Source organism: Onychomys torridus, chromosome 14 (genome assembly GCF_903995425.1).
Source record: "Onychomys torridus chromosome 14, mOncTor1.1, whole genome shotgun sequence".
NCBI classification, from domain to species: Eukaryota; Metazoa; Chordata; class Mammalia; order Rodentia; family Cricetidae; genus Onychomys; species Onychomys torridus.
In genome coordinates, this window is record NC_050456.1 from 77,854,737 (window position 1) to 77,882,726 (window position 27,990).

General features: G+C 46.4%; 1 protein-coding gene across 2 annotated transcripts in view; it reads left to right on the plus strand.

Annotated features, from left to right (window-relative positions):
- Positions 1–5,679: 5,679 nt before the first annotated feature.
- Dync1h1 (dynein cytoplasmic 1 heavy chain 1) overlaps positions 5,680–27,990 on the plus strand; it is a 69,793-nt gene continuing 47,482 nt past the window's right edge. Inside the window, exons 1-10 of one of the 2 annotated variants that reach the window (XM_036205996.1) lie at positions 5,680–6,133; positions 16,479–16,566; positions 17,893–18,066; positions 18,183–18,438; positions 18,715–18,901; positions 20,946–21,217; positions 21,303–21,530; positions 22,780–23,856; positions 24,323–24,502; positions 25,563–25,712. In XM_036205996.1, coding sequence (XP_036061889.1) covers positions 5,881–6,133; positions 16,479–16,566; positions 17,893–18,066; positions 18,183–18,438; positions 18,715–18,901; positions 20,946–21,217; positions 21,303–21,530; positions 22,780–23,856; positions 24,323–24,502; positions 25,563–25,712 — 2,865 coding nt within the window. In that variant the 5' untranslated portion in view covers positions 5,680–5,880. The remainder of the gene's footprint in view (positions 6,134–16,478; positions 16,567–17,892; positions 18,067–18,182; positions 18,439–18,714; positions 18,902–20,945; positions 21,218–21,302; positions 21,531–22,779; positions 23,857–24,322; positions 24,503–25,562; positions 25,713–27,990) is intronic. The other variant, XM_036205997.1, reaches the window with a different exon arrangement.

Here is a 27,990-nt window from a genome sequence, read left to right on the forward strand (position 1 = left end):
TCACTTGCTACCTGAAATATAAAAGACCTGGAGAAACAGCTGAAACAACAGGTCATTGCCCTTAGCAACCTGCTGACTGCCACATAAGCTCCTGTAAAATCTCACTTGCATGCCTGCCCTATCTTGTGATTTTAGAGCATAAAATGAGAGTACAAACTGAACCCAGGATTGAAACCTTTCAGAATCAGAAGTTATCCTGGCTTCAGTCCACTGATGACATCTTCCACTTTCATTGGTGTTGAAGTTCTTATTCCAGAAAGATTCCTGCAACATTTCTGAAGACCCCAGTGAGATCTCAGCACAACCCCTGCTGGTCCAGAGGGGCTGCTGGTCCTGGGCCTCTCAGCCCACAAAAGGTTTCTGGAACTGAGAAGCACACACTTTGTGTGGGATTCTGTGGTCCCCTCCCAGTGGCCAAGGGGATTGTGAAACCCAGGTCCAGAGTCTCTGACTGGAAGAAGATGAGACTAAACTGGACATCCAGACCAGGTGGGGACCCCGGGGGATAGTGGAAGCACTGGTGTGGGCTTGCTCACCCAGAAGGAGAGTGTTTCCAAGGCCTCAGTGTGATACTGAGGTTGCACTGGTCTCCAGAATAAAGCTTCAGAGGATACTAAGGCACTTGTATTGGTCTCCAGAGAAATAGGCAAACTAGGAATTTATTTTTAATTATTTATTTTTATTCTATGTACATTGGTGTTTTGCCTACATATATGTCTGTGTGAGGGTGTTGGATCCCTTGGAACTGGAGCCACAGACAGCTGTGAGCTGCCATGTGGGTGCTGGGAACTGAACCTGGAACCTCTGGAAGAGCAGCCAGCTCTCCCAACTGCCTAGCCATCTCTCTAGCCACCCCACCCCCAGACTAGGAATTTAAAGTTAGAATGTATAGCTTCTGAATGGATGGTAAATGAATGTGTAAATGCGTGTGATGGCCCTACAGCCCTGTGGCTACAGGATCTGAGTGGGCTTCAACCTGTGGTTCTGATGAGGTCGCTTTATCTGAATGGACACCCAATAAGAGGTGACCAAGTATGGGATAATATGTGTGGCCCTAAGATAACTGCAAGGTTGGGGGTGGGGCAAGAGGCAGATGGTGAAGCAGGCACCTGTCTGTGGGAGAAGTTGGTCTTAGACACCCCACCCTATGCACTCACACGTTAGTTACATAGAAACTCCTGTTCATGGGGTCTGCACAGTCCTGTTCAGTCCTGTAAAGACTGTAAAACTTTGAAGACACCAAGGAAGTACCCCCATTAGCTTCTCTAAAGGATGAAATATTGCCCGTGATACCACCTCCCAACTGGTTCCAATGGCCAGTGCCACATGGTGCCAGAGCAGTCACAAGACCACCGATCCTGCCCTTCCAAAGACATCTGCCCCATACTGAGGGAAATGCCAGGTCATCCCCTCATCCAAGAAGGTGGCAGTTATGGCAATAGGCCACATATTTGCCTGAAGAGGAGGGAGCGTCCTGTGGAAAAATTATAAAAGAGATTTTCTCCTAACAGCCACACTTAAAGGAAGAGTCACTCCCTAATTCAGACATAGAACCTTTTTACTGATGGGAGCCAAAGCCTACAACAGACTAAGTGGCCAGGGACCTTACTCAGAGAAACCCTGTCTTAAAAAACAAAACCTAGAATTGGGGATTTTGCTCAATGATAATAATCAGGAGAGCTGGCTGATGACCACAGGAAAATAAATCCAGAGATCACAATAAACAGATGGGATTGCTAGCAGAGATGAAGTCACAATTACCACTAGAGATTTCAACATTCTTCTCTCTATAATCAATAGAACAAGACAGTAATATAGTAGAATACAGACAAGTAAAGAGGGTGCAGGATAATGCAGCTCGGGGCTAGAGCACTTGCCAAGTATGCACAAAACTCTGAGTTCAATCCTCAGCAAAAAGAAAAAGCAGCAGAGAGAGCAGAGGAAGCTAGAGGAGGAGGGGGACCAGGAAGGGAAGGAGGAGAGGAAGAGGAGGAGGAGGAAGAAAGAAAATGGACACAGAAGAATAAAACACCCCCCTGCCATAAGCTTGGAGTTTTCTAGAATGCTTATTCAACAGCTGTGGCTCACCCTAATACCCCTCTGATATTGGGAGCCATCAGGTACAGCTGCACTGCACGGTCAAGCTGCAGAGTTGCTGGTTCAAGACCAAAGAAAGCTGAACCCCAAGTCTTGGACCACGCTCTCCTTAAAAGAAGGGAAGAAAAAGACCAGGAGAGCACAGCTGTGAAGGCGCTGTGCCAAGTCTTTGGTGTGTCAAGCAAGGAGACCAAGACCCAGTCACTGATGTTGTCCAGGTGTGGAGGGTTTGTGACATTGACCACAACACTTGCTGGGAACATAAGGACTGAGTAGGACAGCTGGAAGGGTTCAAGGCAGCGTTCATTGCACTTATTTCCAAGGAATTTGCCAGGAAAAGCAGCAGAGAGATGGTGCTTGCAGAGGTGTGACAGGGTTTCTTTCTCTGTGTTACCTTGCTTTGTTTTGATTTGATTGTTTCTGAGACAGGATCTTTGTATGCAGACCCAGGTGTTTGTGATGCTCCTGCCTCTGCCTCTCTAAGTGCTGCAATTTAATAGATGCCATCCTGGACATCTTAAAGAAGTTGGCTAGGTGAGATGTGGCTGGTACCACTAGGGGGTCTGAGAGGGGAGGAGCTAGGTAGTGCCAGGGGCATCGAGGGCTTGGGTGACTCGTCTGCCCAGGTAGACACTCGGATACATCTTCCCCGTGGATGGTGGGATACAGGCTGGCATTCGCTCAGTGATCAGGTGACGCCAAGCAGATGGATGGGGAGATGGGAATGGGAAGAAAGCCCCGGAAAGTAAGAGAAAATTCCCAACCACCAGAGGGCGTGAACGGACTGTTCTGTTCCTGCTAGTGAGCGGCTTCCCTTGGTCTCCAACTCCAGTCTTCAGTTCTTGAAACTTCTAGGACCCCGATAACATTGAGCCAAGACAGAAAGTGGGGTGGATCCTGGAACAAGCGTCATCAAAAGGCATTCATCAGAGAGGTGAATCGCCAGCTGTGTCCTCCAGCAGCGCCTAGCAGCCCAAATGGTGTAGTCTGTCTAAAGTGGCAGGGAGAGTCCAAACCTTTGGGTACTCTGGGTACCTGAGGCCACCGCCTCCACTGCTCCCATCCCAGGCCTGGGAACAAACAGTAAGCAAGTGTTCGTTGTTTTCCAGGCCTGATAGTATTGTCAGAAGTAGGGCTGATTATGAATGAATGGCCCTACATGAACCAGGTACGGTAGTGATCCCAGTGCTGGAAATACAGACCAAAATAGAATGAGCTGGAAGTTTGCTAAGTTTGAAGTCAGCATGCTCTATGTAGTGAGTACCAGGTCATCCAGGACTACATAACAAGACCTTGTCTTTTTTATTTTATTTTATTTAGTTATTTGTTTGTTTGTTTCGAGACAGGGTTTCTCTGTGTAGCTCTGGCTGCCCTGCTCACTGTGTAGACCAGGCTGGCCTCGAACTCAGGGATCCACCTCCCTCTGTCTCCCAAATGCTGGGATCAGAGAAGGGGTGTAAGGAAGCATAGCCTGAAGAGGTCCCACTGAGAGACTGTGTTGTGCATGGGTTGGGAGGGGGAACAGACAGAGGAGAATGAGTCTGGCACCAGGCTGGGCCTGCGCAGCATTCCATGCAATATTTTAAAAGGGATATTGTGAATGGACAGGATCTCGACACAGCCTATCACCAATTTACGACAAAATTATGTGCTCTAGCTGCTACCATCTTTCCACATCTGCTGAGAGGGAGTCCTCTCTCTGGCTCCTCTCAACAATTGAAAACAGATCCTTTCATGGACAGGAAGCTATGGAAAGGCCAGGGGAGGGTCCCATCCCCACCCGGGATCAGCTGAGTCCTATGCCCTGAGGCAGAAGGGCTCCTTCAGACAAGCTCTTCTCCCCATCAGCCCTGTCTGGCCAGCCTCTGGGATGGTGCATTTCGATGTCTCAGCAGCCTGTGTGCAGCAAGCCGCTACTCAAGCATGCCTTTCTTACTATATTAAAAACGTGTTTAGAGGGGAAAAACAAGCAGGTTTGGCCCATTTGTGAATCCCTGTAGATAGATCATTTCTGTCTTCTTTGTAATAATAATGATAATACAAAGTCTGAGCCCATTACCTGTTCCCTGACTTAGAGCCAGGGTGCAGATGTGTGGGTCCCTTGGATGACTGAATGACTGCATTTCCCAGGCAGATGCTGACTCACAGTGCAGCCAGTGTGCAATCAGCCCCCGCCCCTACCAAGTCTCTGCAGGCTTCTGAATCTCAGATCTTCTTTGTCCTTGTTCCTCTCTCTGCAGGTTATGCAGAGGGAAGCAGTAACACAGCACCTAGTGTTAAGTGGGCATTCAGCATTGGTCACTGCTGGTGTGTCAGCATTTCTATAATGCCAACTCATTGCGGTTGCTTTGGCTGTGTCCTTTCACCTCTGGAAAGATTATTTAGAACTTCTTGGATGCATTATACCAGAGTGAGCTAATGGAGGGGGGATGGGAATAATTATCTGTTCTCTCTCTCACACACAAGCTTCTAGAAGAATCATCTGGCTAGTTCCAGGGCTCCATCAGCAGCCTCTGGGACTTGGCACTGGGTAACTGCGCAAGGAAGAACATACTGTAGGGCTCACTGTTTTCCGAAGATGATTTGGGAGAATCAAATCATACCATCATCAGCCCACCAATCAGGGCTCAGCTTTCTAACTGCATTATCATATTTTTAAAGATGACTTTGGCTCAGTTCCCTCTGCCCAACTGAAGAAGCAAGTTATGAATTTGAATTTTCAAAGGGCAATTACTATACCTAAGAAAGTAAGCAGCCAGATTCTGGTCTTTTTGTCCTCCCTGGACGGGGGAGATGGTCAGAAGCAGGGAAACTTAGTTAGGAGTCATCCCAGTCCCTGCCTCCTACTGACCCAGATTCTTGAGCCCACAGAACGGCTGTGAAGGTTTAGGGCTGGGACAGGAGCAGTACTGTTGTCAGTAGATTCACTCATATGGGTCCTCTCCTTACAGACACATCACCCTTATTTGGTAAATGACACTGTCTTCAGAAGCCAGGTCCTATTACAGCTCGATGCTATCTGCAATCCAGGTTCTTTTGGCCTAACCTTAGTCTGCACTGCAGTTGTTGCTCCACCAATAAATAACCTTCCCTTCCTAGAGGCCAGTTCCTCAGGTGAGAACATCTCCCCTTCCACCCTCTTCCCTTGACAGATTAGCGAGGTTAACTGTGGGCACGCCCCTCATCTTCTCTTCCTCTGAAAAAAGTCCTCATCTAACCATGTGTAGCTAATAACGAGTGGGTTGAGGTTGATGATGGCACTGCAGATTCATTCATTCATTCAATGGGAGAAAGCAAGTTGTTTAGAACAATGCCGGGCAGAGGATGAGCGCTCACTAAATGTCAACTCTCGTCAACGCATTCTTCATACACTATTTATGGAGCCTTAAGGAGCTTTGTGATAGTCTCTGCGACCCTGCAGAGGAGATAGAAGCGGATCCTGGACCACTCCAGGGCGGAGACAAGCGGGCCCCGCCCTGCGTCCGGACTACAAGTCCCAAAAGGCCATGCGGCTCCGCGCCTAGCCCCGCCTCCATGCGCATGCGTAACGTCACGACGCCGCCCGCGAGCGGGCGCCGGTGGCTGCAGCCAGCGGGCGGGGCGGGGCCGGCGGGAGCGGCGGCCTTTAGGGCGGAGCCGGCTCCGCTGTCCGCAGTCGGCCGCGGGCTAGCGGACACGACGTCTTCGGGCTCCTGCTCCTCTCGCTCTCTGCTTCCTTGCGCCGGGCGGTGACCTCCCTTTTCAACTCTCTGTCTTTCTCTCTCTCCCTTCCGCGGATCCGCCATGTCGGAGCCGGGCGGCGGCGGCGAGGACGGCTCGGCCGGCCTGGAGGTGTCGGCGGTGCAGAATGTGGCGGACGTGGCGGTGCTGCAGAAGCACCTGCGCAAGCTGGTGCCGCTGCTGCTGGAGGACGGCGGCGACGCGCCGGCCGCGCTGGAGGCGGCGCTGGAGGAGAAGAGCGCCCTGGAGCAGATGCGCAAGTTCCTGTCAGACCCGCAGGTCCACACGGTCCTGGTGGAGCGCTCCACCCTCAAAGGTGCGCGGCGCCCCCTCCCCGGTCGCGTGGAGCGGCAAGGGTGCCCCGGTCCGCCGGCGCCCGCGCTGTGGGGTCGCTTTGTCTCCGCGGCTTCTCAAGATGGCCGAGTTGGGTGGAGACGGCGTCTCCCGGGCCTGGCCGGGAGCAGGGCCGCATCCCTGCCTCCAAAGTCACATGAGCTTTTCGGTTTCGATTCGTGTCCAAGCTCAGCCCCCTTGGGGAAGGATGTGTCTAGGGCAGCCTGGTGCCGGCCCCTGGGTGGTCTTGGGTACCAGTGGGTTGGAGGGAGCCCGAGTGGGCAGGCCCTGGGCACTCAGCATCTTTGCTCTCCGTGGCTGCCTACGCGTTTGGCCTCACAGCATCGTTGGCTGAGTTGGTGTATCTCCCCATTTTACAAACCAGGAAACCGAGTCTGGTGGTTGGCCCAAGGTCACCAGCTAGTACTGGACCTTAGACTAGACTCAAAATACCAGTTTCCAGTTCATTGCTTGTTTGGCTGATCATGGCTTGAAATTGTTGATTAGATGATTAGTTGTTGATTGATGACAGCCCTGTAACATTCAAGCTTGATTTCAAAGCTTTAAAAAAATGTTGATTACCTGGTTGGGGAAGGAGGCAAAAAAGCTGACACACTCCAGTGGCCTCCTCCATTAGACATCCATTCACAGCATCCCTAGATGCGCGTGGAATCTCGGGCTTGCTTGTAGGATTCCTCCCTCGGGTCTTTAAAACCACTTTGTAGCGCCTGGGAGCGAGTGTGACACGCTGGTGAACGGGTGTGGCATCCCCTCAGGGGTCCAGAGGTGCTGTCCAAGTAAATTTTAAAGTTAGCACTTAAGAGATTGAAGATAGTCTGAGAATGTTTGCTAGCAAGTTCCTTAGAATTTCAAATGGCAGTGCGGTTCGGTTAGAAAACCGGTGTCGCTGACCTTCCTTTTTCGGATAGTTTGTATCTTTCAGATAGTTTGTATCTCTTAAAGGTTATTCTTATTTGCAAAATGTTCATTGTGGTCTTGCTTTGGACCAGAAGTTGGAAGATAGCAAAATATTTTTCTTTGATCCACAAGGAATGTTTAAAGCAGTATGCTATTGGTGCTTGTTTACTAAAATAATTTTTAACCTGTTTTTAAAGTAGTTTTGAGTAGTTTGACACTAGCTAATTCTTTTATATTCCTTGTTGCACAGTTTATGTATTGAAATCAGTGATTTAAACACAAACACACAAAAACCATGAGTCATAGTTTCTCTTTATGAAAATATTACCAAGTTTTGCTCTTAGCTCTGGAGTGGTTGTCAGTAATTTGCTTTTTTCATACATGGCAATCTTGTACCAAGGGTGGAATGGAACAGTGTCTATGCAGTATACATTTCTTCCAGCAAAGGGATGATCCAGCATCCCAGCTTAGGTTCCATAATGACTTGCACTTTTGAAAGTTGACTAAGGAATTTGAGTGTCTGAGTCTGAAATACTTCCCTTCTGTGTTTATAAAAAAAAATCCTGTATGTATTCCTAGCAATTTAACGGATCATTAATTTCTTGTTCGCTTATGAGAACATAGGGAAAGATTCAAAAGTCCAAGTTTATGTCTTAAGGTCTCGTTCTTATTAGCATCTTTGTTACCTGTGCTGAGGATTAAATCCAAGACCTTGCACATGCTCATAAGCACAATCTTGTTGTTGCTTATTTGTTTTGAAAAAAAGTCTTACAGTGTAGCTAATGTTGGCCTGGATCTATGTAGATCAGGCTGACCTCAACTCACAGAGATAACATGGCTCTGTGCCTTCTGGGGGCTGCCAAGCACACAATCTAACACTGAACTGCACTCCTAGCTCTATACAGAACCTGGGCCCTTGGTGGGAGGGCTTTGATTTGGTAGTTCTTAGGAGTTCACCTCGGCTTCTGCACACTTAGATATGCATAGGCAATAGTTGATTGCAGTGAATAAATACCACCGTGGTTAATAATATAGCTGATTTCCTGAGCTGGAAAATTCGTTTTTAATATTAGTCACCCTCCTTTCTCTCTCTTTTTGAAGACAAATTATCTTGTATCCTAAAGTGGTCTCAAACTCTTTTGTAGCCAAGAATGACCTTGAACTTCTGATCTTCCTGCCTCAGCCTTCCTAAGTGCTAAAGGTGTTCACTACCTTGGTCAGTTTTTACTGTGGTGCCGGGGATAGTATGCCAGGCAAGCACTGCACCAGCTGAGCTGTGTCTGCAGCCTCTCCCCAAACACTTGTACCAAGTTAATAAAAGCATTTTTGTATGTGGCCAAATACGTTTTTTTGTTTTGTTTTGTTTTTTAAGGCACCCTAACCAGCTATAAACTTTCATTAAAGGGCAGAATTCCCGAGAAATCTGCTCTAATTCTTAGTCTGTGAGAAATTGTTTTCTTCTCGATGAAAAGGTGTTTGTTCCTTAACTAGGTGGCTTACTCGGCAAGGATGTTTTGTAGCAGTTCTTAGATGGGTACCAGTTTTCCTTGTGCTGTTCCCGGCAGGTCGGTCCTGTCAGTGGGAACGTAACAGTTGTGCCTCTGTCACTGGCATCCTCCAACTTCTGTGCCCGGCAAGGATGATATGCAGAGAGAGACAGACGACTGACTGACTGACTGAGACCACACACTTGTTCTCACACTTCACTCCGTCCTTAGGCTTGGAACTCTGTCTTCACGACTGGGAATAGTGGCTGCTCTTAGTGTATGTGTCTTGAACTGGCAATGCCGTCTTTTCTAGGGTAGGTAATTTAGGGGATTCGACTCTTCGTTAGTGCAGAGATGGCTGGAGATTGGAATGTGAAAGAATTTCTCACATTTCATGTAGTGCATCTTCTGGTTTCCAGCTTCATAGAAACATAGCTGTGTGGAGACTTAGGAGAATTGTTTCTGTGAGCTTTCCGAAGTTGTTTTTCTAAGCATTTAATTTTCATGAGAAACTATGAAGGGTGGTAATTGATGGCTTTAAAGGCTTCATACAGTTGAGCACCCCTGGAGGTGTTAAAGGATGCTGGGGCCAGAGGTGTTTCAGGTGTGACTTTTGCCTCTCTAACCTGAAATATGAAATGCTTCTCAATCTGAAACTCTCTGATCTTCAAAAAATTGAGATTTTCCAATTATGGATCTTCAGCCTGCCTTCATTTCCAGACTTGGCCCTCATGGGGTTAGTAAAGGGATCAGTCCGTCAGCAGGGGAAGCTTTCTGTGAGGCTGTAATACTTCAGCAGGAGGAGTCTGTCAGCCCAGTGCACTGCCTAGCTGTCAGGTGCAGGTGGGGCCTTGTACTCCTATAGAACAAGGCAGCCTGCCGCAGGGTGAACAGCATTGTGCTGTGCAGTAAATGTGGTTTTGTTGTGCTGAGGGAGACTGTATCCACTGCTTTAGAAAAGAGTGGAGATGGGTGGACTGAGAACCCCAGGAGAGAATCAGGTAAAGGACTTTGGGGGGGGGGTGCTGGAGAGATGATGATTCAGCAATTAAGAACACTGGCTGTTCTTCCAAAGGATCCGGGTTCAATTCCCAACACCCACATGGCAGTTCATAGCTGTCTGTAACTCCAGTTCCAGGGGATCTGACACCCTTACACAGATGTACATGCAGGCTTTTTTAAAAAACACCAACATGGGGGCGGGGAGGACTTGGTTGATTTTTTTCTTCATTGAAAATATTTTGCAGGGCGGTGGTGGTGCACGCCTTTAACCCCAGCTCTTTCTTGGGAGGCAGAGGCAGGTAGATCTCTGTGAGTTTGAGGCCAGCCTGGTCTCCAAAGCCAGTTTCAGGAAAGGCACAAAGCTACACAGAGAAGCCCTGTCTTGATAAACCAAAAAAAAAAAGTTTTTTTCCATATACTATGTTTTTATCATATTTTCCCTTCCCCTCAAATTCTCCAGGTCCTCCCCACTTCCTTGCCCATTCGAACTTATGTTCTTTTTCTCTTTCAGAACAAAAACAATAAAGATCCCAGCACTTGGGAGGCAGAGGCAGGCAAATCTCTGTGAGTTTGAGGACTAGTTTACAGAGCTTCAAGAAACCCTGTCTCAAAAAAACACACACAAAAAAAGAAACCACAAAAAAACTTACAAAAACAAAAACCAATAAAATAAAAATAAAAAAAAAATGCCCAAACACAGTAACATGAAATACAAAGTCCACAAAAATACCATTGACTTCATTTTGTATTGGCCAACTACTCCTAGGCATAGGGCCTGCCCTGAAGTATGGTTGATTACCCAGTGAGACTTCATTGGAGAAAACTGGTTTCTCTTTGCCAACAGGTGTTCATCATAGACAGCTTCTTGATTAGGGGTGAAGCCCACATCTACTTCGCTTCCACAGCGCTGGAGCCCTGTGTCCATTGAACTTGTACGGGTCTTGTGCTTCCTGCCACAGTCTCTGTTAAATCTTAGTTCATGAGCGTGCTTCAGTCCTGCTGTGTCTGGAAGACCCCTTTGTCTTGAAGTTTCCACCACAGTTTTCCCACTTTCGTATAGATCCCTGATCCTTGAGGGGAGGGGTTTGATGAAAGGAAAAGGATTTTTGAAGAATTCTGAAGCCTGAAACCAGTTGATGGCAGTTCTTCAGTGCATCTGTTAAGATGGGAATGCTTGCTGGAAAAATGGCTCCCCGGATAAGAGCACTCCTGCTCTTGCAGAGAACTGGGCTTGATTCCCAGCACCTATATGGTGACTCACAACCTCTTCTGGCCTCCGTGAGCAACAGGCGTACAAGTGGTACACAGAAATGCATTCAGGCAAAACACCCATACACATGCAATAATATTAAAAAAAATTCAAAGATAAAATGTTTGTTTTAGTCAATTTTCTTATCCACTATTTCTTCTAAATTAATATTAGCTGAAAAAGTATTAAGTCCTTGGGACTGGGAGGTATCTCAGATGGTAAGGTGCTTATGTAGACTTTGGTTTCATTCCCACCACTTGGTAGTGCAGTGCATAATCCTGGCACTGGGGATGTGGAACCAGAAGAATCAGAAGTTCAAGGTCGAATCCAAGGCCTGCCTAGACTATGAGTATTAAGTTCCTTAGGCATTAGTGGCTTTCAGTTTACATTTTGTACCAGCAGTTAAGTGAGGTGTAATGCTTCCTTAGCACACCTGAAAGGATATTTCTTTTCAAAGCTTTCAGGTTGAGAAAACCTGACTTTCTCAGAGTTCTCAGCAAGGTACCAGCATAGAGGGTAGTGTGGGAGCAAAGTTACGGCCCTCAGCACCAGAGATGAAAAATGGATAAAACTAAAACATTCACATGAGAAAAGAGTTCGTGTGGCGATGGTGGCCACCATGATAAAAAGATAAACCCAGGAACTTGTCACAAGCCAGTTGTTGTGGGATGAAGGGCAGGGATGCCTTCATCTTGCTCTGTGCTGGCAGAGAGTTGGGAGGGAATGACCAGGTTTATCCCTTTTCCTCCATCCTCGATGAAAATGTCTACTCAGGTAGTACAGTTCTTACAGCAGTCGAATTTTATTAAGACACAGTGTGCTCCTATCTGCACTAGTAATTTGCGATCTATCGTCTGTCCATAGAAGCATGCGCATTCAGGTGCTACTGCCAGTTGGCCAGCGTCCACCAGTGTGTCTCAGCACAGCATGTAGCTCAGCAACCGGGAGGCAGGCCCAGCTCTCCCTGAGCTCTGTGCTTTGATTCTTCACCTGGGTTAGCTGTGTATTAACCGGGAACTCAATGGGATCGGGAACCTGATGCGAGATTTATTGAAATGTACCATCTGATAAAACATGTAGCTTGTGTTTGTAGATAGCCTTCTAGATAGAAGGCAGTCACAGCCTTCCTGTTATTAGCAGTTAATAATGAAGTGTCTTTTTAGGGAGCACACACAGTTCTGGAGCTGGCCCATTACTCTGGCTAACCTGAACTCATTCTGTAGACCAGGTTGACTGGAACTTGTGGTGATCCTCCTGTCCCTGCTTCTCCAGTGCTGAGATCACAGGTATATGTTGTCACGTTTGGCCTTTTGCAAAAGATTATCTGATGGCAGTTTATCAAGCATTATAACATTCTATAAGTGGGATTTGAGCATATTCAGACTTTCTGTATTTATTCACTAGGGATTATATAACAAGACTGATCCAAATATGTTTCTCTGACTGAATGGTAATGACTTCCCCAAGTTATTATCAGAGGGTGCTGGAATTTCACCAAGCCGCAGAACTGTCTTCGAGTTCTTCCTGTCTGAGGATTATGTCATTGGGTGTGTCTTCCTGAGCTGGCCTGAGCAGCTTTCTGCTGCACTGCAGTGCTCCTAGTGTTGAACTGCAGCCTTGGTTGGCTAGGAAGCCCTGACTCACTCACTGCCTGGAGTGGGCCATGGAGCCTGTTTGATTCCCTTGTGTGATTGCGTTTCTGTGAATGATGTTGAACCATCGGGGAAGAATTGCTTCAGAGTTTTCAGTTGTGTCAAGTGGTTACAGAAGGTTCTTTTATCATCTGTATGTTACTGGAGTGGTATTTGGTGATGAATTTCATCTCTATCTGTCTATCTATTTTTGTTTTTTCCAAGGCAGGATTTCTTTGTGTAGCCTTGACTGCCTGGAACTAGCTCTGTAGCCCAGGCTAGCCTCGAACTCACAGAGATCCACCTGCCTCTGCCTCCCAAATGCTGGGATTATTTTAGAAAACTGAAGGGAACATTATTTCTTTCTTTTCTCCTCCTCCTCTTCTTCCTTTTTCTTGTTTTTGTTTTTGTTTTTCAAGACACTGTAGCAGAATTGTTAGAAGTTCTTATTAATAAATCAAACCCGAGGCCAGTTATTGGGGTGACTGCTGGGAGATCAGAGAGACAGAACAAGCCACAGCTACCTCACCTCGCCAGTTCCTCAGCTGGTCTTGTTTCCTCAGACTGGAAGCTTCTGAGTCCTCATCCAAATCAATCTCAGCTGAACTGTGCTGCTCCAAAGCCTAAAAGCTTAACCAGCCAAATGCTTCTAGTTTCTGGTCTTCACGCCTTATATACCTTTCTACTTTCTGCCATCACTTCCTGGGATTAAAGGCGAGTGTCACCATGCCTGGCTGTTTCTAATGTGGCCTTGAACTCAGAGATCCAGAAGTATTTCTATGAAATGCTAGGATTAAAGGCGTATGCTACCACTGCCTATCCTCATGTTTAATATTATGGCCTTCCTGTTCTCTGACCCCAGATAAGTTTATTAGCCTGAACAATATTTTTGGGAACACAGTACCACAACACAGTTTCTCTGTGTAGCTCTGGCTGTTCTGGAGCTTGCTCTATAGATCAGGCTGGCCTCGAACGCACAGAGATCTGCCTGCCTCTGTTTCCTGAGTGTTAGGATTAAAGACATGCGCCTTCAGGCCTGACAAGACAGTATTTCATAATTCCCCTGCCTTGACAGCGTGTCTTCATGCGCTTTGTCTTACTTGCATTTTAGAGATTGTAGGCATAGGTGTGGCTACTTCCAGGCAGCAGGGTTATCTTATAATGTAGCCAATTTGAGTGGTTGCAAAATCAGTTGATTTATAAAGGGTTTTTTAAATAGTTTTTTTTTTTTTGTTTTGTTTTGTTTTTTGTTTTTCGTGACAAGGTTTCTCTGTGTAGCTTTGTGCATTTCCTTGAATTTGCTCTGCAGACCAGGCTGGCCTTGAACTCAGAGATCCACCTGCCTCTGCCTCCCAAGTGCTGGGATTACAGGCCACCACCACCCGGCTTTAAATAGTTTTTAAAAGGTTAAAAAATTAAAAACTTCCCTTAGCATTCATTTGGGCAGGCCTGTGGTGGGAGGACCCTGTACAAGAGGAACATGTAGGATCTCTTGCCAAAGTATGGCTTCATAATCTGGAGGGAGGGTCACAGGCTGCACTGGGTGACAGCCCTTGTGGTCATGCTCCAGATTCTTAGATAACTGAGAACTTGAGGGGAGCCATACAGCCAACAGATGCTGACATTCTGCACCTGCAGGGGGTTGCTTTTCAGCATCCACACACCACACAGTAGACCACTCTCCTCAGCTGAGATGCAGAGTGCCAGCCCAGTCAAGCAGAGACTCCTGTGTCGGAGAGAAGTGGCAGCATCTGGAGCATGTGCTGCCTTCTCAGTGTGCCTGAGGCCTTCAGGGTACAGTCAGAAGATGCCAACTCCCACATAATGACAGTTATTACTTTTAAAAACAAGAGGTAGTACCGGGCATACTAGAATGTTCTGCCACCCACTTCTTTCTCCATTCCCAAAATTAGATAAAAAAATAATTGTTTGGAAGAAAAGTCTTCTGAATAAGATACATTCCATATCATGCTTTCTAGTGTGGGTTTTGTTTTAAAAATTAGCTTACAAAGAAATGGTTTTATTACCTCACTTGCATACATAGGTGTCATTTTACTTTGTTATTATTCAGCCCCGTCCCCTTTGCTCTCCCCCATCCTACCTAATCCCCTCTTACTACTCCCCTGCTTTTCTCCAAATAATCCCTACTTCTGTTTTCATCTCACATGTTTCTCATTACCCTTTTTACTCCCTCCCTCTTAAGATTGCTTCCTCACCTCTCACAGTCCTCTATCTACCCCCCCACACACACTCCCGACTTAAATCAGAAGCCCTCATAAGAGAGAAGACTTTGGTCTTTGAGTCCACTAGTCCTGAGTTTATTCACTTACCATGGTGATCTTCAGCTCCACCCATTTTGTGCAAACATCGTCACTTAGAATTTTGCTTTTGCCAGGCAGTGGTGGTGCACGCCTTTAATCCCAGCACACAGGGAGGCAGAGGCAAGTGGATCTCTGTGGGATCTCTGTGGTCTACAGAGTGAGTTCCAGGATAGCCAAAGCTACAGAGAAACCCTGTCTTGAAAAAAAATTTTTTTTCTTTTGTCTCATCTTAAACTAACAAAGCCGATAGCGTTTGCTTGGGTGCTGTATTTTATACTTGAATTTCATGGATTGATTGCTAAAAGAAGCCTCGTAGACCACCCAGTTCAGTGTCCCATGCCCTTCTCTGCTTCTGAGTTTGAAGTTCACACCACTCAGCTTCTGCATCTTCTGTTATGTTTATTGCTTTTTCACCTACCTCGTGGCTTAAAAATGAAGGCAGGGCTGGTGTGGTGGCACATGCCTTTAATCTCAGCACTTGGAAGGCAGAGGCCGTCAGGGTTAGACAGTTAAAACACTGTCTCGAAAGAAAGAAAGAAGGGGGGTGATATAAACGAGGAAATGTATAAATAATCCTGTTAAATCCCTAAATTGTATGTAGGTTTGCTAATGCTGGTATTTCACACTGGGAGTCGTTGTGGAGATAACTCTGCTAGAATGTTCAAATGCCTTAGAGGTTATTTATAGCTTGATGGAGAAGTTTGCTTATCTTTTAGTGCTGTTATTTTATTTTGAAACAGAGTCTCACTATATAGACCAGGCTGGCTTTAAACTCACAGATCTCCTGCCTCCTAGGTGCTAGGATTAAAGGCCTGTGTCACCAGACCTAGATCACTCTTAACAATTCTTTCTATAGGGGTTGGGGATTTAGCTCAGTGGTATAATTTGATTTTTGGTTTGGAAGTCTGACTCACATGCTTCCTGAGACTGTCATAGGGCCAAGTTCCAAAAAGCTTTGAGTGGGACCTGTGTGCTCTGTGGGCCACATGGTCTGGGCCTTCCATTAGCTTAGGTGGAAAAGGTGGTTCTGTTTGAAGCCCACAAAAGACTGACAGTGCTTAGCAGGGCAAAGGAAAAGCTGGGTGACTGCCCCTGGGGACATTTCTTGTCAGCAGTCTTCCAGGGCGGGTTTCTCCCTTGGCCTGGCCCTGCCATGTGCTGGTGAAAAGCGCGTGTGAACTTGTGGGTCTCTCTGCATTCTCACAGTGCTTTCCAGCTGAGCACCTTGGGGACCACTTACTTACACTGGACAACGGGGCTAATAGTCCTGCCAGCCTAGGGCAGACTGTGTGACATGGAAATGCTTGTTGTGTTGTGTACTAAGAGCTGAATACTGAGGATAGAAGGAGATTTGTATGTTTGAGACACAGGGTGAGTGTAGTGGGCTGGTGCAGTGAGAAAGAAGTTGGCAGAAACTACTGGCACCTGGCACTGCCCACAGGCGTACCTTGCCCTGAGCCTTCATTTGTGTCCTCCTGTGAGTCCTTCCAACAACCCAAGCACTCTGTATTGCCTGGAAGATACAGAGAAGTTAGCCTCCTAGTCCCCAAGATCACACAGCAAACAAATGCCCAACTTAGGAGTCAGGAAAAACAGGTAGTGCCAGCACCTGGGACTTGAGAGGTGGGGTGGGAGGGCGTGAGGGCCAGTCTCTTAAGATTTGATAGACAAAAAATTAGAGATGCCAATGTGAATTTGATAATATTATTATGACTTGTAGAGGATGTTGGTGATGAAGGAGAAGAGGAGAAAGAATTCATTTCCTATAACATCAACATAGACATTCATTACGGAGTCAAATCCAATAGGTAAGTAGTGTGAGTATGCTATTATGATAATGAGCCACAGGTCTACTGCACATGAACACATCCTGAACATAGGCAAGATTTCTAAGTCAGTTTAAATTCTGAAACACTCCAATTTTAATAGTCACCCATAGTGCTGCTCTTATGTTTCAGCTGTCATGTACTTAATAGTAGTTCGGGGTTTCAACTAGATTTTATTCTTTGGTCTAATAATAATCTCTGCTTTTATTTATTTTAGTCATTATAAATTAGTAGTAAACATTCTTGTATACGGATTCTTTTTAGGATAAATCCTTCAAAGTAGTGTTACTAATTCACAGGAAAGACATCATTAAAGTTTTAATAAATGTTGCTAGATTTTCCACCTTCCAGAAAGTTTGTATCAACTTGTAATTCCAGTAGAAACTTTCAGGTTTCCATAAATGAATACTATCATTATTCTGCATCAGCAGTCAAAGCTTCTTAAGCAATTTCAAGACTACAGGGGAGTTGCTAAGTATAGAGGTACAGATTGTACCCCAGCAGGGAGAAGGCTGGAGCTAGAGGATCAAGCTTGGGGTCAGCCTAGTCTGCATAGGAGGAAGAGACTCTGTCTCAAAAAAAAAAAAGGGGTTGCAGAAGAGTTGTGTGGACAGTGGGTATAGCTCCAGATAGGAGTCGCCGGCATCTGCCACACATGGGTCAGGGAAGCACGGTGATTTGCCCAACCTGCCCTGCAGTGTGTGTGTGTGTGTGTGTGTGTGTACGTACACGTATGTATGTATGTACATTTTTCCTTCGTTTCCCATCTTTTTCAGCACTGAAAGCACTCTGCCATTGGTAGGTCACAGTACAGGAACCTTTCCTCTACTCCCACTATGTGGGTTCCAGGGTGGAGGACGGGGGATTGATACAGGATGCAGTCATTCTCTCATAGTGGGAAAGGAAGATGGTCACAGCTAGAAAAGCAACCATTTAGTCTGGTTGGTTAGTGTGAGACAGGTCTCACTGTATTCTTGGCTGGCCTGAAACTCACAAGAGATACCCCTGCCTCTGCCTTCTGAGTGCTGAGATTAAAGGTGTGTACCACCACACCTACCCAGCTCAGTGTGTTCTTAATATAATTTAAGTTAAACATTCAAATGAAGTTTGGTTTTTTGGTTTTTGGTTTTTGGTTTTTTTTGAGCTGAGGGTCGAACTCAGGGCCTTATGCTTGCTAGGCAAGCGCTCTACCACTGAGCTAAATCCCCAACCCTCAAATGAAGTTTTAATTTTTCAACACAAAAGCTATAGCTGTTAAAACTACTAAGAGTAGGACTTACCTGTTCTAACTCTGCTTTTGCCTTTTAGCTTGGCATTCATCAAGCGAACTCCTGTGATTGATGCAGATAAGCCAGTGTCTTCCCAGCTCCGAGTCCTCACTCTCAGTGAAGACTCACCCTATGAAACACTGCATTCTTTCATCAGCAATGCAGTGGCTCCTTTTTTCAAGTCCTACATCAGAGAGTCTGGCAAGGCAGACAGGTAAGCCCTGCTTTCTCACTGAGTCTGGGCTTTGTCTCGTTACAACAGTGTATCTCCTTAATCCTGAACAGACCTTACATAATGCTCTAGTTCTGAGATACTTCATGTCTTTGTAGGGATGGTGATAAGATGGCTCCTTCAGTTGAAAAAAAAATTGCAGAACTTGAGATGGGACTCCTTCATCTGCAGCAAAATATTGAGATCCCAGAGATCAGCTTGCCCATTCATCCCATTATCACGAACGTTGCAAAGCAGTGCTATGAGCGTGGAGAAAAGCCCAAAGTTACAGATTTTGGTGATAAGGTTGAAGACCCAACTTTTCTTAACCAATTGCAGTCTGGAGTTAATCGGTGGATCCGAGAAATTCAGAAGGTAAGAGCACTGTGAAATGATTGCTTTTTGGCAGTGGTTTGCTCTTTTAATGTCTGTGCGAAGTTGCCCCAAGTTTTGGTGTGATTAGCGTGATGGTAGGAGCCCTCCTTTTTCTAGGGATGTTCATGCAAGGCCAGAGTCTGGACAGAATAGTAAATAGTGAACTGTGGGAGCATTTAACCCAGCCACCATGCCAAGCTTCAAACCAAACCCTCTAAATGTATAGGGGAGAGAGAGACTTGAGACTTACAAGTCAGGCTCATCTTATCTTCAAAGGTGACCAAACTCGATCGAGATCCTGCATCGGGAACTGCCTTGCAAGAAATCAGCTTTTGGCTAAACTTGGAACGTGCACTGTACCGCATCCAGGAGAAGCGGGAGAGCCCTGAGGTCCTCCTGACTCTGGACATCTTGAAGCATGGCAAACGTTTCCACGCCACTGTCAGTTTTGACACTGACACAGGTAAGACCCAGAGCTGATAATCTGATGCATAAGTTATTGATCTTGCTTCTTAAGGTCTTTGATGATAGTAGATGCACTGTGGGATGAGACCCAGGCCCAGCCTTATATGTACCAGCGGGACACTCCCTAAACACTACTATTCTAACTGTTAACCCTTCTTCTCTCCTATGGTATAAAATTCTAGGGCTCCCCTCAGCACCTGCACATTCTGTTCCCCTTCATGGCTTTTGAGAAACTAAGACAGTTTCTAGTCCTGAGAGTAGTGAGCCCTGGGACTTGGCCTCCTATCACTCCACTGTGTGGTTGCTGGGTAGTCAGGTGGTCATTGGCCGTGCTGCAGAGGAAAGGCGAGCACATCATTGCTGCTTTCCTCCTCCATTACCGTCTCCCTCTTCCTCCTTCTCCTAAATGGTCAGGAAGTGCAGAGCTGGGCGTGGGGCATTCCCCTCCCGTCTCAGCATCTCCTCTCCCCATCCCAGTGCCAAGAATTGAACCCAGTCTCTTAGATCCTGAGTAAATGCCCTTCCACTGAGCTAGCCCCAGCCTAATCACAGAACTTTGGAGTTAGAGATAGGATTCTAAGGCCAAGGCCAACCTGATCTACATAGCAAGACCCTATTTGAAAGACAACCAAGGGATAGGAATGTAGCCCAGTGGTAGAGTGCTTACCTAGCAAACATAAGTTTCTTTTAAGATTTATTTTATTTATTATGTATACAGTGTTCTGTCTGCAGGTTTGCCTATATGCCAGATCTCACTACAGATGGTTGTGGGCCACCATGTGGTTGCTGAGAATTGAACTCAGGACCTTTTGAGCAGTTGATGCTCTTAACCTCTGAGCCATCTCTCTAGTCCAACTAATTCCTTTTTAATAGGAACAGTAGAAGTGAAGTTGCGGCTGGGCAGTGGTGGCACACGCCTTTAATCCCAGCACCCGGGAGGCAGAGGCAGGCGGATCTCTGTGAGTTCGAGGCCAGCCTTGTCTACAGAGTGAGATCCAGGACAGGCACCAAAGCTACAGAGAGAAACCCTGTCTCGAAAAACCAAAAAAAAAAAAAAAAAAAAAAAAGATGTGAAGTTGCATTGGCATGTACTACACCCAGAAATGTTTGGCCAGTGTCTGTTTGTAAAGCATTTCTATGAGCTCCATAGCCACAAAGATCAAGTAATTAAGGCCCATTTATTTCCTGCCAACAAAACATGGTACTCAGCATTTTAAGTAAGGAAATCTCAAGTAGAGCTCTTCAGGCTACCATGACCACCTTACGAATGTTAACTGGCATTCACCAAAGATGGGTTTTTATGTAGTCATGTAGCCTAGACTGGCCTCAGACTTGGTATATAGCCAAGGATGATCTTGAACTCCTGGCCATCCTGTCTGCATTCCCCAGGACTGGGGTAACAGGAGTACCCCTCACCTTGCTTTGGATCTTTCTTCCCTAATACTTTTTAAAAATCTTAGTCCAAGGAAGAGGTAGACCAAAAGCCAGTTTTTCCTGTGAGTCTATGTTCATAATGACACCTTTAAATTCAATCATTAGTGAGTGTTCTCAAGGCTGACGTTCAAGTTTCTCTAAACTGAATTATTATGGTAAAACATGTAGACAATACTAAAGCAGAATGTGTAGTTAAGCTGTGCAGTTGCCTCCAGCAAGTGTTGGGGTGCAAGGCTGGCTACCATCCATTTTTAAGGTAAGCATTGGGTAGATGTGTGTATGTATGTGTGCATCATGTGTGTACACAGTGCCCACCGAGGCCAGAAGAGGCTTTTGGGTCCTGTGGGTGCTGGGAACCAAGCCCAGGTCCTCTGCAAGAGCAGCCAGTGCTCTTAACTACAGCATTGTCTCTCAACCAATATCTGCTCTTAAGAAAAGCAAAACTGAGGCCACGTTACGGCTGTTAGGTTTTTTTTTTGTTTTTTCAAATGAATGATTTTTCTGTAACTAAAGCATTTATAACATCAAAATGCATTCCATAGTTAAAATGTAGTTTTCTTGACTTTATTACTTTCCACAAAAGCCATTAACCCTTTCTGTCAATCCAGGTCTCAAGCAGGCGTTGGAAACAGTGAATGACTACAATCCTCTGATGAAAGATTTCCCTCTAAATGACTTGCTCTCTGCCACTGAGCTGGACAAAATAAGGCAGGCACTTGTTGCAATTTTCACACATCTGAGAAAGATCCGAAACACAAAATACCCCATTCAGCGGGCACTGCGTCTTGTGGAGGCAATTTCCAGAGACTTGAGTTCTCAGCTGCTCAAAGTCTTGGGCACTAGGAAGCTGATGCATGTAGCTTATGAAGAATTTGAAAAAGTAAGTCTTAGTTCTTAGAAAACCACCCTGAATCAGTGAGATGATGTGACATAATGACAAGTCCATCTCCCACGTTTCACCATAGGTCATGGTGGCTTGCTTCGAAGTCTTCCAGACGTGGGATGATGAGTATGAGAAGCTCCAGGTGCTGTTGAGAGACATTGTCAAGAGGAAGAGGGAAGAGAACCTGAAGATGGTGTGGCGCATCAACCCTGCTCACAGGAAGCTTCAGGCGCGCCTTGACCAGATGAGAAAGTTCCGACGCCAGCATGAGCAGCTGAGAGCTGTCATTGTCAGGGTCCTGAGGCCACAGGTGTGCCTGTTACAGACGTTCGTGTGCTCTACGCTTCTTCTTTCTTCTTTTTATAAGCTCTTTATTGACAGATAATTTGCATAGTGTACAATTTTCCTGTTTGCACAATTTGTTAGTCCAGCATCCTCATAGGCCCATGACACCATCACCACTTCTTCACTTCTTTTTTTAGAACATCACTGTCTTCAATTTCTTTCTTTCCTTTTTTTTTTTTTTTTTTGAATGCGGAATGCCATTTATTGAAGGAGGTAGGAGGTCTTAAATACAGGTTTACAGCACAATGGGAGAACCCCGGAGGGCATCCGATGTTTTACAATCTTGAATCTAAGCTGTTAACACCCAATATGGAGGATACACAGACAAGGAACAAGGAACTTCCCTTAAGTATTCAGGAGGGTGGAATCTCGCAGGGATTTAGCATAGGGAGGATATCAAGGTCAAGGTCATCAAGCAAGGCAATAGTTACTCAAAACGGGGGCCAGGACCCTACAAGTCCCCCCTTTTACTAAAAAATGGTACTCTGTGCTCTGATACCTAGTTCACTCTTAAAGAACTAACTACTTCATACTTAGTGTTCTCTTTAGTTTTTCTTTCATCCCTTGTCGTGTTTGAGATCTTGTGATGCTACGTTATGTTGTTCTGGGTATCCAAATACTTAGTGTCCTCAGCATGGGGTGCAGTGCAGAGCAGAGTACTGGCCAACGGGTGAGGTCCCAGCTCCCCTACCATGCTCCACCCATCCCTTCTGCCCTTCACCTTGAGAGCCCTAGAGCTAGACACCCTGGGCTTTAGATTGTAGTGTGACTTTGACAGAGTCCTTGCCCATAAATTAGGAGAAATGATTGTTTATCTCTGAACTTAATTAAAATAATTCAGTGCTTCCTTTTTTCTTTGTCCATTTTTGGGGTAGATATTTTGTTCTGTTTTTATTATTATTATTATTTTTTTTTTGTCTTGTTCCATCCTAGGGATTAAAGTCATCAGGTGCCGTGTTGCCAAATGACACCGTAGTCCTGTATGCTCTTCTCTTTGCATTCCCTCTTCTTTTTCACCAGTTATTCTTTCCTTTCTGAAAAACTAGAGGAAAGACAAAAGTGTGCCAGGAGACCGTATGGCACGGTCATGGTTGGATTGTGACTATCAAGTAAGGAAGGTTTAAAAGGCCACACTGCTGCATCGTAACCCTGTGCTCTGCAGTGGCAGAATTAACCTCTTTTGCAAATATCTTTGTACTAAATCTTTCTTTTAGGTCACAGCGGTTGCACAACAGAACCAAGGAGAGGCACCTGAACCCCAAGACATGAAGGTGGCTGAAGTCCTCTTTGATGCTGCAGATGCCAATGCTATTGAGGAGGTGAACCTGGCCTATGAGAATGTCAAGGAAGTGGATGGGCTGGATGTTTCCAAAGAAGGTACAGAGGCTTGGGAGGCTGCCATGAAGAGATACGATGAGAGGATCGACCGTGTGGAGACCCGCATCACTGCCCGCCTTCGAGATCAGCTCGGCACAGCCAAGAATGCCAACGAGATGTTTAGGATTTTCTCCAGGTTCAATGCACTGTTCGTCCGCCCACACATCCGAGGGGCCATCCGTGAATACCAGACCCAGCTGATCCAGCGTGTAAAAGATGACATCGAGTCTCTGCATGACAAGTTCAAGGTCCAGTACCCTCAAAGCCAAGCTTGTAAGATGAGTCATGTCCGTGACTTGCCTCCTGTGTCAGGGTCTATCATCTGGGCTAAACAGATTGACAGACAGCTCACTGCCTACATGAAGCGAGTGGAAGATGTCCTGGGCAAAGGCTGGGAGAACCACGTGGAAGGGCAGAAGCTGAAGCAGGATGGAGACAGCTTTCGAATGAAGCTCAACACCCAGGAGATCTTTGATGACTGGGCAAGGAAGGTTCAGCAGCGCAACCTTGGTGTCTCAGGGCGCATCTTCACCATTGAGAGTGCTCGTGTACGGGGGCGCACTGGGAATGTGCTCAAGCTGAAGGTGAACTTCCTTCCAGAGATCATAACTCTGTCCAAAGAAGTGCGAAACCTCAAGTGGCTTGGCTTCCGTGTGCCACTTGCAATTGTGAACAAGGCTCACCAAGCCAACCAACTGTACCCATTTGCCATCTCACTGATTGAAAGTGTCCGCACTTACGAACGTACCTGCGAGAAGGTGGAGGAGCGCAACACCATCTCACTCTTGGTGGCCGGCTTGAAAAAGGAGGTGCAGGCCTTGATCGCAGAAGGCATTGCCTTGGTGTGGGAGTCCTACAAACTCGACCCCTACGTGCAGCGCCTGGCAGAGACGGTGTTCAACTTCCAGGAGAAGGTGACTTAATTTGACCCTTCAGCATGTGTGGTGGGTCTAGTTGCTAAGTCAGGGAACACTAGTTCTCCCCAGCAGTCTGTAAGATGGAAGCTAAAGCCACTGGAGCTTGGGAGGAGAGACATTTCCTGGGGCTTCGGGGATGCTGGCGAGGAACGCTGAGAAATCTAGATAGAGAAGGACATGGGGGACCCATAGGCATGTGCTGATACACCTAGAGGGAGAGGTATCTCCAGACCTGTAGGAGTGCTTGTTCCCTGAGCAGGGCAGAGGGAAAGACACTGGTGGTGTTCCTGGCCGTCCTGTCCTCTCCAGGCCATGCAGGGGGAGCCGCATCCTCACGCCAGCACCTAGGGCTAGCTGTTTACGGAGGGACTTCTCTGCCCTGAGTAAGCAGAGTTCTTCATGAGAACAGGAGTAAAAGTCATAGAGCAAGTGGATGTTTTAATGCCAAACACACCTCCTCCAGGTGGACGATCTCCTGATAATCGAGGAAAAAATAGACCTGGAAGTCCGTTCCTTGGAAACCTGCATGTATGATCACAAGACCTTCTCCGAAATCTTAAACAGAGTTCAGAAAGCAGTGGATGACCTAAACCTGCATTCCTACTCCAATCTGCCCATCTGGGTCAACAAGCTGGACATGGAGGTATGGCGGGGTGGCCAGAGCGCTTTTCCTTTCTGCTGTCCCCGCAGGCACGGGCCCCATGAGATGCGGCCTTTAGTTGTCTGCAAAGCATTTCCTTAGATAGTCACTTGGCTGGTCCTCCAGAATCCCTCAACCAATGCCCCAGCAGAATGCTGTATGCACTGCCCCTGCAGTTCTCAGCTGGAAGCAGGGAGTGAGGCTCAAAGGAGAGCCCCTCCTTTTGCTGGGTATGTGCCAGCTTCCTGTTGGTCTCTCTTTCCTGGTCCTAGGATTTCCGTGGTTTCCTTTTGTGGGTGATGGTGGTGATGGAGTCCAGTGCCTTTCTCACCATTGATCCACTCTGCAGCCCCTAGCCCTCCAGGCATCCTCCTCTGACAACTGCCCTCTCCACACCAGATTCCTAAATCTGTGCAAGGGTGAGGCCAGGGCTGAGTGGCTTTTCTTACTGCTGCATTTGGAGAGGCCATAGCAGAGGTTACAGATTGAACGTGGCTGGTTCTCTCCTTAAATTTAAAATGGTTTCCACACAGAGGATATGGTAGGAAGAAAAGTTAACAGCCCACAGATGCTGTGGATGGCCCTCAGCCCTCACATTCCTTCGGTGTTGTATGGCCTAGGGCACACTGGTGGCAAAGACATACAGAGGTCCTGTGTGTCACACAGAAATTTGCCTCATTCTGGACAGTGAGAAGGCTTCCTTCTACTTGTTGAAGGGAAATGGCTTGATGTCCAAGTCACTGTTTCTAGTTTCACCTCTAAAGCTAACTACCTCCAAGCCCCACAAAATCGCACTTGGTAAGTTTTCCATCATAAATAATAGCCACCAAAAATGTAACTGCCTCTGCAACATGGCGTTGTCTCCTTGTCACTTAGGAGCCGGGGACGGGTGATCACAAGTCCCAAAGGTGAGAATGCAGCTGAGATGAGGCTGCGGATGGGACGGCAGGGAGACAGGATGGCAGTTGCCAACCCGCCTTTGACACACCTGCCACCGTCTCGTTCTCGTGCTCTGTGAGCTCATCTGCAAAGCAGCCACTCAGTGACTGTGCTTTCTCTGTAGATTGAGAGGATTCTGGGTGTTCGTCTGCAAGCTGGCCTCAGAGCTTGGACCCAGGTTCTGCTTGGACAAGCGGAAGATAAAGCAGAAGTTGACATGGACACAGACGCTCCACAAGTCAGTCACAAGCCTGGTGGAGAGCCAAAGATCAAAGTGAGCATTTCCATTGGCCCTTACCTGGGTGTAAGCAAAACAAGTTCCTCCCCCTGGGAAGGACCTCTAGAAAATAAGGCAAGAGGATCACAAGTTCAAGGTTGGCCTAGGCTATAAGTGAGACCCAGTCTCAAAAAAAAGGTGCCTGTGAGGACAAGGTCTAGGGATATAGCTCAGTGTTAGAGCGCTTGTTTAGAATTTGGGAATCCTAGGTTGGATTCCTGGCACCGGGCCTGGGGGCTGTAGGGCATACGAAGAAGTCATCTTACACTGGAAAAGCCTGACAGCAGCACCGATCATGTGGGTGTTACTACGGGCTTATAATGACACGTGATGGGAAGGGCACTTCACACCTGCTTTCTCTCCAGAAAACTTATGAGAGAAACTGATGGTCAATCTGCATAGCATCTGACCAGAGCGCTCCTGAAGTGTCAGGGTCGTGGAAAATAGGCAGTACCTTGGGTTGGAAAGGGTTGCGAATGTAGGACAGCTAAATTCAAGTGCAGGATGAGCCAGGCTGTATCAGTGTCAGTGGAGCTGCTGAAACACTTTGTACTTTCTTTGCAATCTCCTATCAGTTTAAAATAATTTCAAAACATATATAAAGAGCTCAAAGTCTGATTTAGGAAACATACATGAGGGAATTCTTGCCCAGTATCTAGGTGATAGACTATTTCAATAACAGCATGTAACAAGTTGTCTGAGTCCAGGCCAGCAGCAGAGCAGCCCCATGCTGGGCAGTAGGCTGAAGGCTCTGCATTGTGTTAGCAGGAACTGTGTGCTCCCAAAGGTGTCTGCTTGGCAGTGATCCATACACCCTGTACTTGTTTCCTGTTTACATTCTTTGTGTTTATTTACCTACACATTTGGCTCACAGCATGGAAACCTAATGAACCTTGATCTGAGAGAAGCCATTGGTACTTCCTTAGACTACAAGCTCTTTTTTTCCATTTTTTTAAAAAACATTTTATTTTCATTCATGTTTATGTTTTTGTGCATGTGTGCCATGTGCTTGCAGAGGCCAGAAGAAGGTGTCAGATTGCCTGGAGCTGGAATTACAGCTCATCGCTGCCTGATGTGGGTGCTAGGAACTGAACTGGGGTCCTCTAGACGGTCAGGATGTGTGTGGTCTTAACTGCTTGTGCCAGCTCTCCTGGCCCTTCGTCTATCTGTCTGTCTCTTTTTTTTTTTAGGGCAAAAGACTTTATTGATTGATTGATATAATTTATTTATTTTTATTTTATTTGCATTGGTGTTTTGCTACCTGTATGACTGTAAGGATGTCAGATCTTGAGTTACAGTTATGAGATGCCATGTGGGTGCTGGGACTTGAACCCAGGTCCTCCGGAAGAGCAGTCAGTGCTCTTAACCACTGAGTTATCTCTCCAGCCTCCTCCTTTATTTATTTATTTATTTATTTTTTGATAGAGCTCATATAAGTTTGATGGCACTTCCTGCTTAACGTGTGGATGGGATTGTGTCACTGGTGAGCCCACTCAAGCCTGTCGTTTGGTTTTTTGGTTTGTTGGGATTTTTGTTTGGTTTTTTTTTTTTTTTGGTCTTTCTTTTCCTTTACTTTTTTTTTTTTTTTTTGGAGACAGGGTCTCTCTGGACTTGGTTGTCCTGCAACTCACTCTGTATTCCAGGGTGGCTTGAACTCACAAACATCTACCTGCCTCTGTTTTGTGAGTGCTGGGATTAAGGATGTGCACCACTACATTCCCTCTTTCTTCTTGAATGTTTACATTTCTTAACTTTTTAGTACTGTAGATCTTTGTTCCTAAAGCATTCTTTAGGTAAATTTTTAATGACATTTATTTGCTTGGGGAAGGAGCATGTGTACCATGGTCTGCTTTTGAAAATCAGAGGATGCCTAGTGGGGAGTCAGTTCTCTCCTCCTTCCGTGTGGGCCTAGGGTCAAACTCAGTTGTCAAGGCTTAGCAACAGTCACCTTTAACAGCTGAACCATCTTATAAACATGCTTTTTAAAATACTGTATCCCAGCGAAACCACAAGTGTGTCTAACTTAATAAATTCATTAGCCAGTGGAGATAAAGTTGGAATTCTGAACTCGCCTGAAGTACTGACTTGCGGTAGCACAGACAGTGGAGATCAGATCATCCGCTATGTGGTTGGCAGCAGTGCCCATCTCCCGGCTGCTTCAGTGATGCTTGGTTTTCGGGCCATGAGGACATTTTATTGAGCACGTGGATTCCAGCACAGGCAACAGGGCAACTAGAGCAGATGAAGCAGTACCTGTCCCCAGCCTCTTGTGATC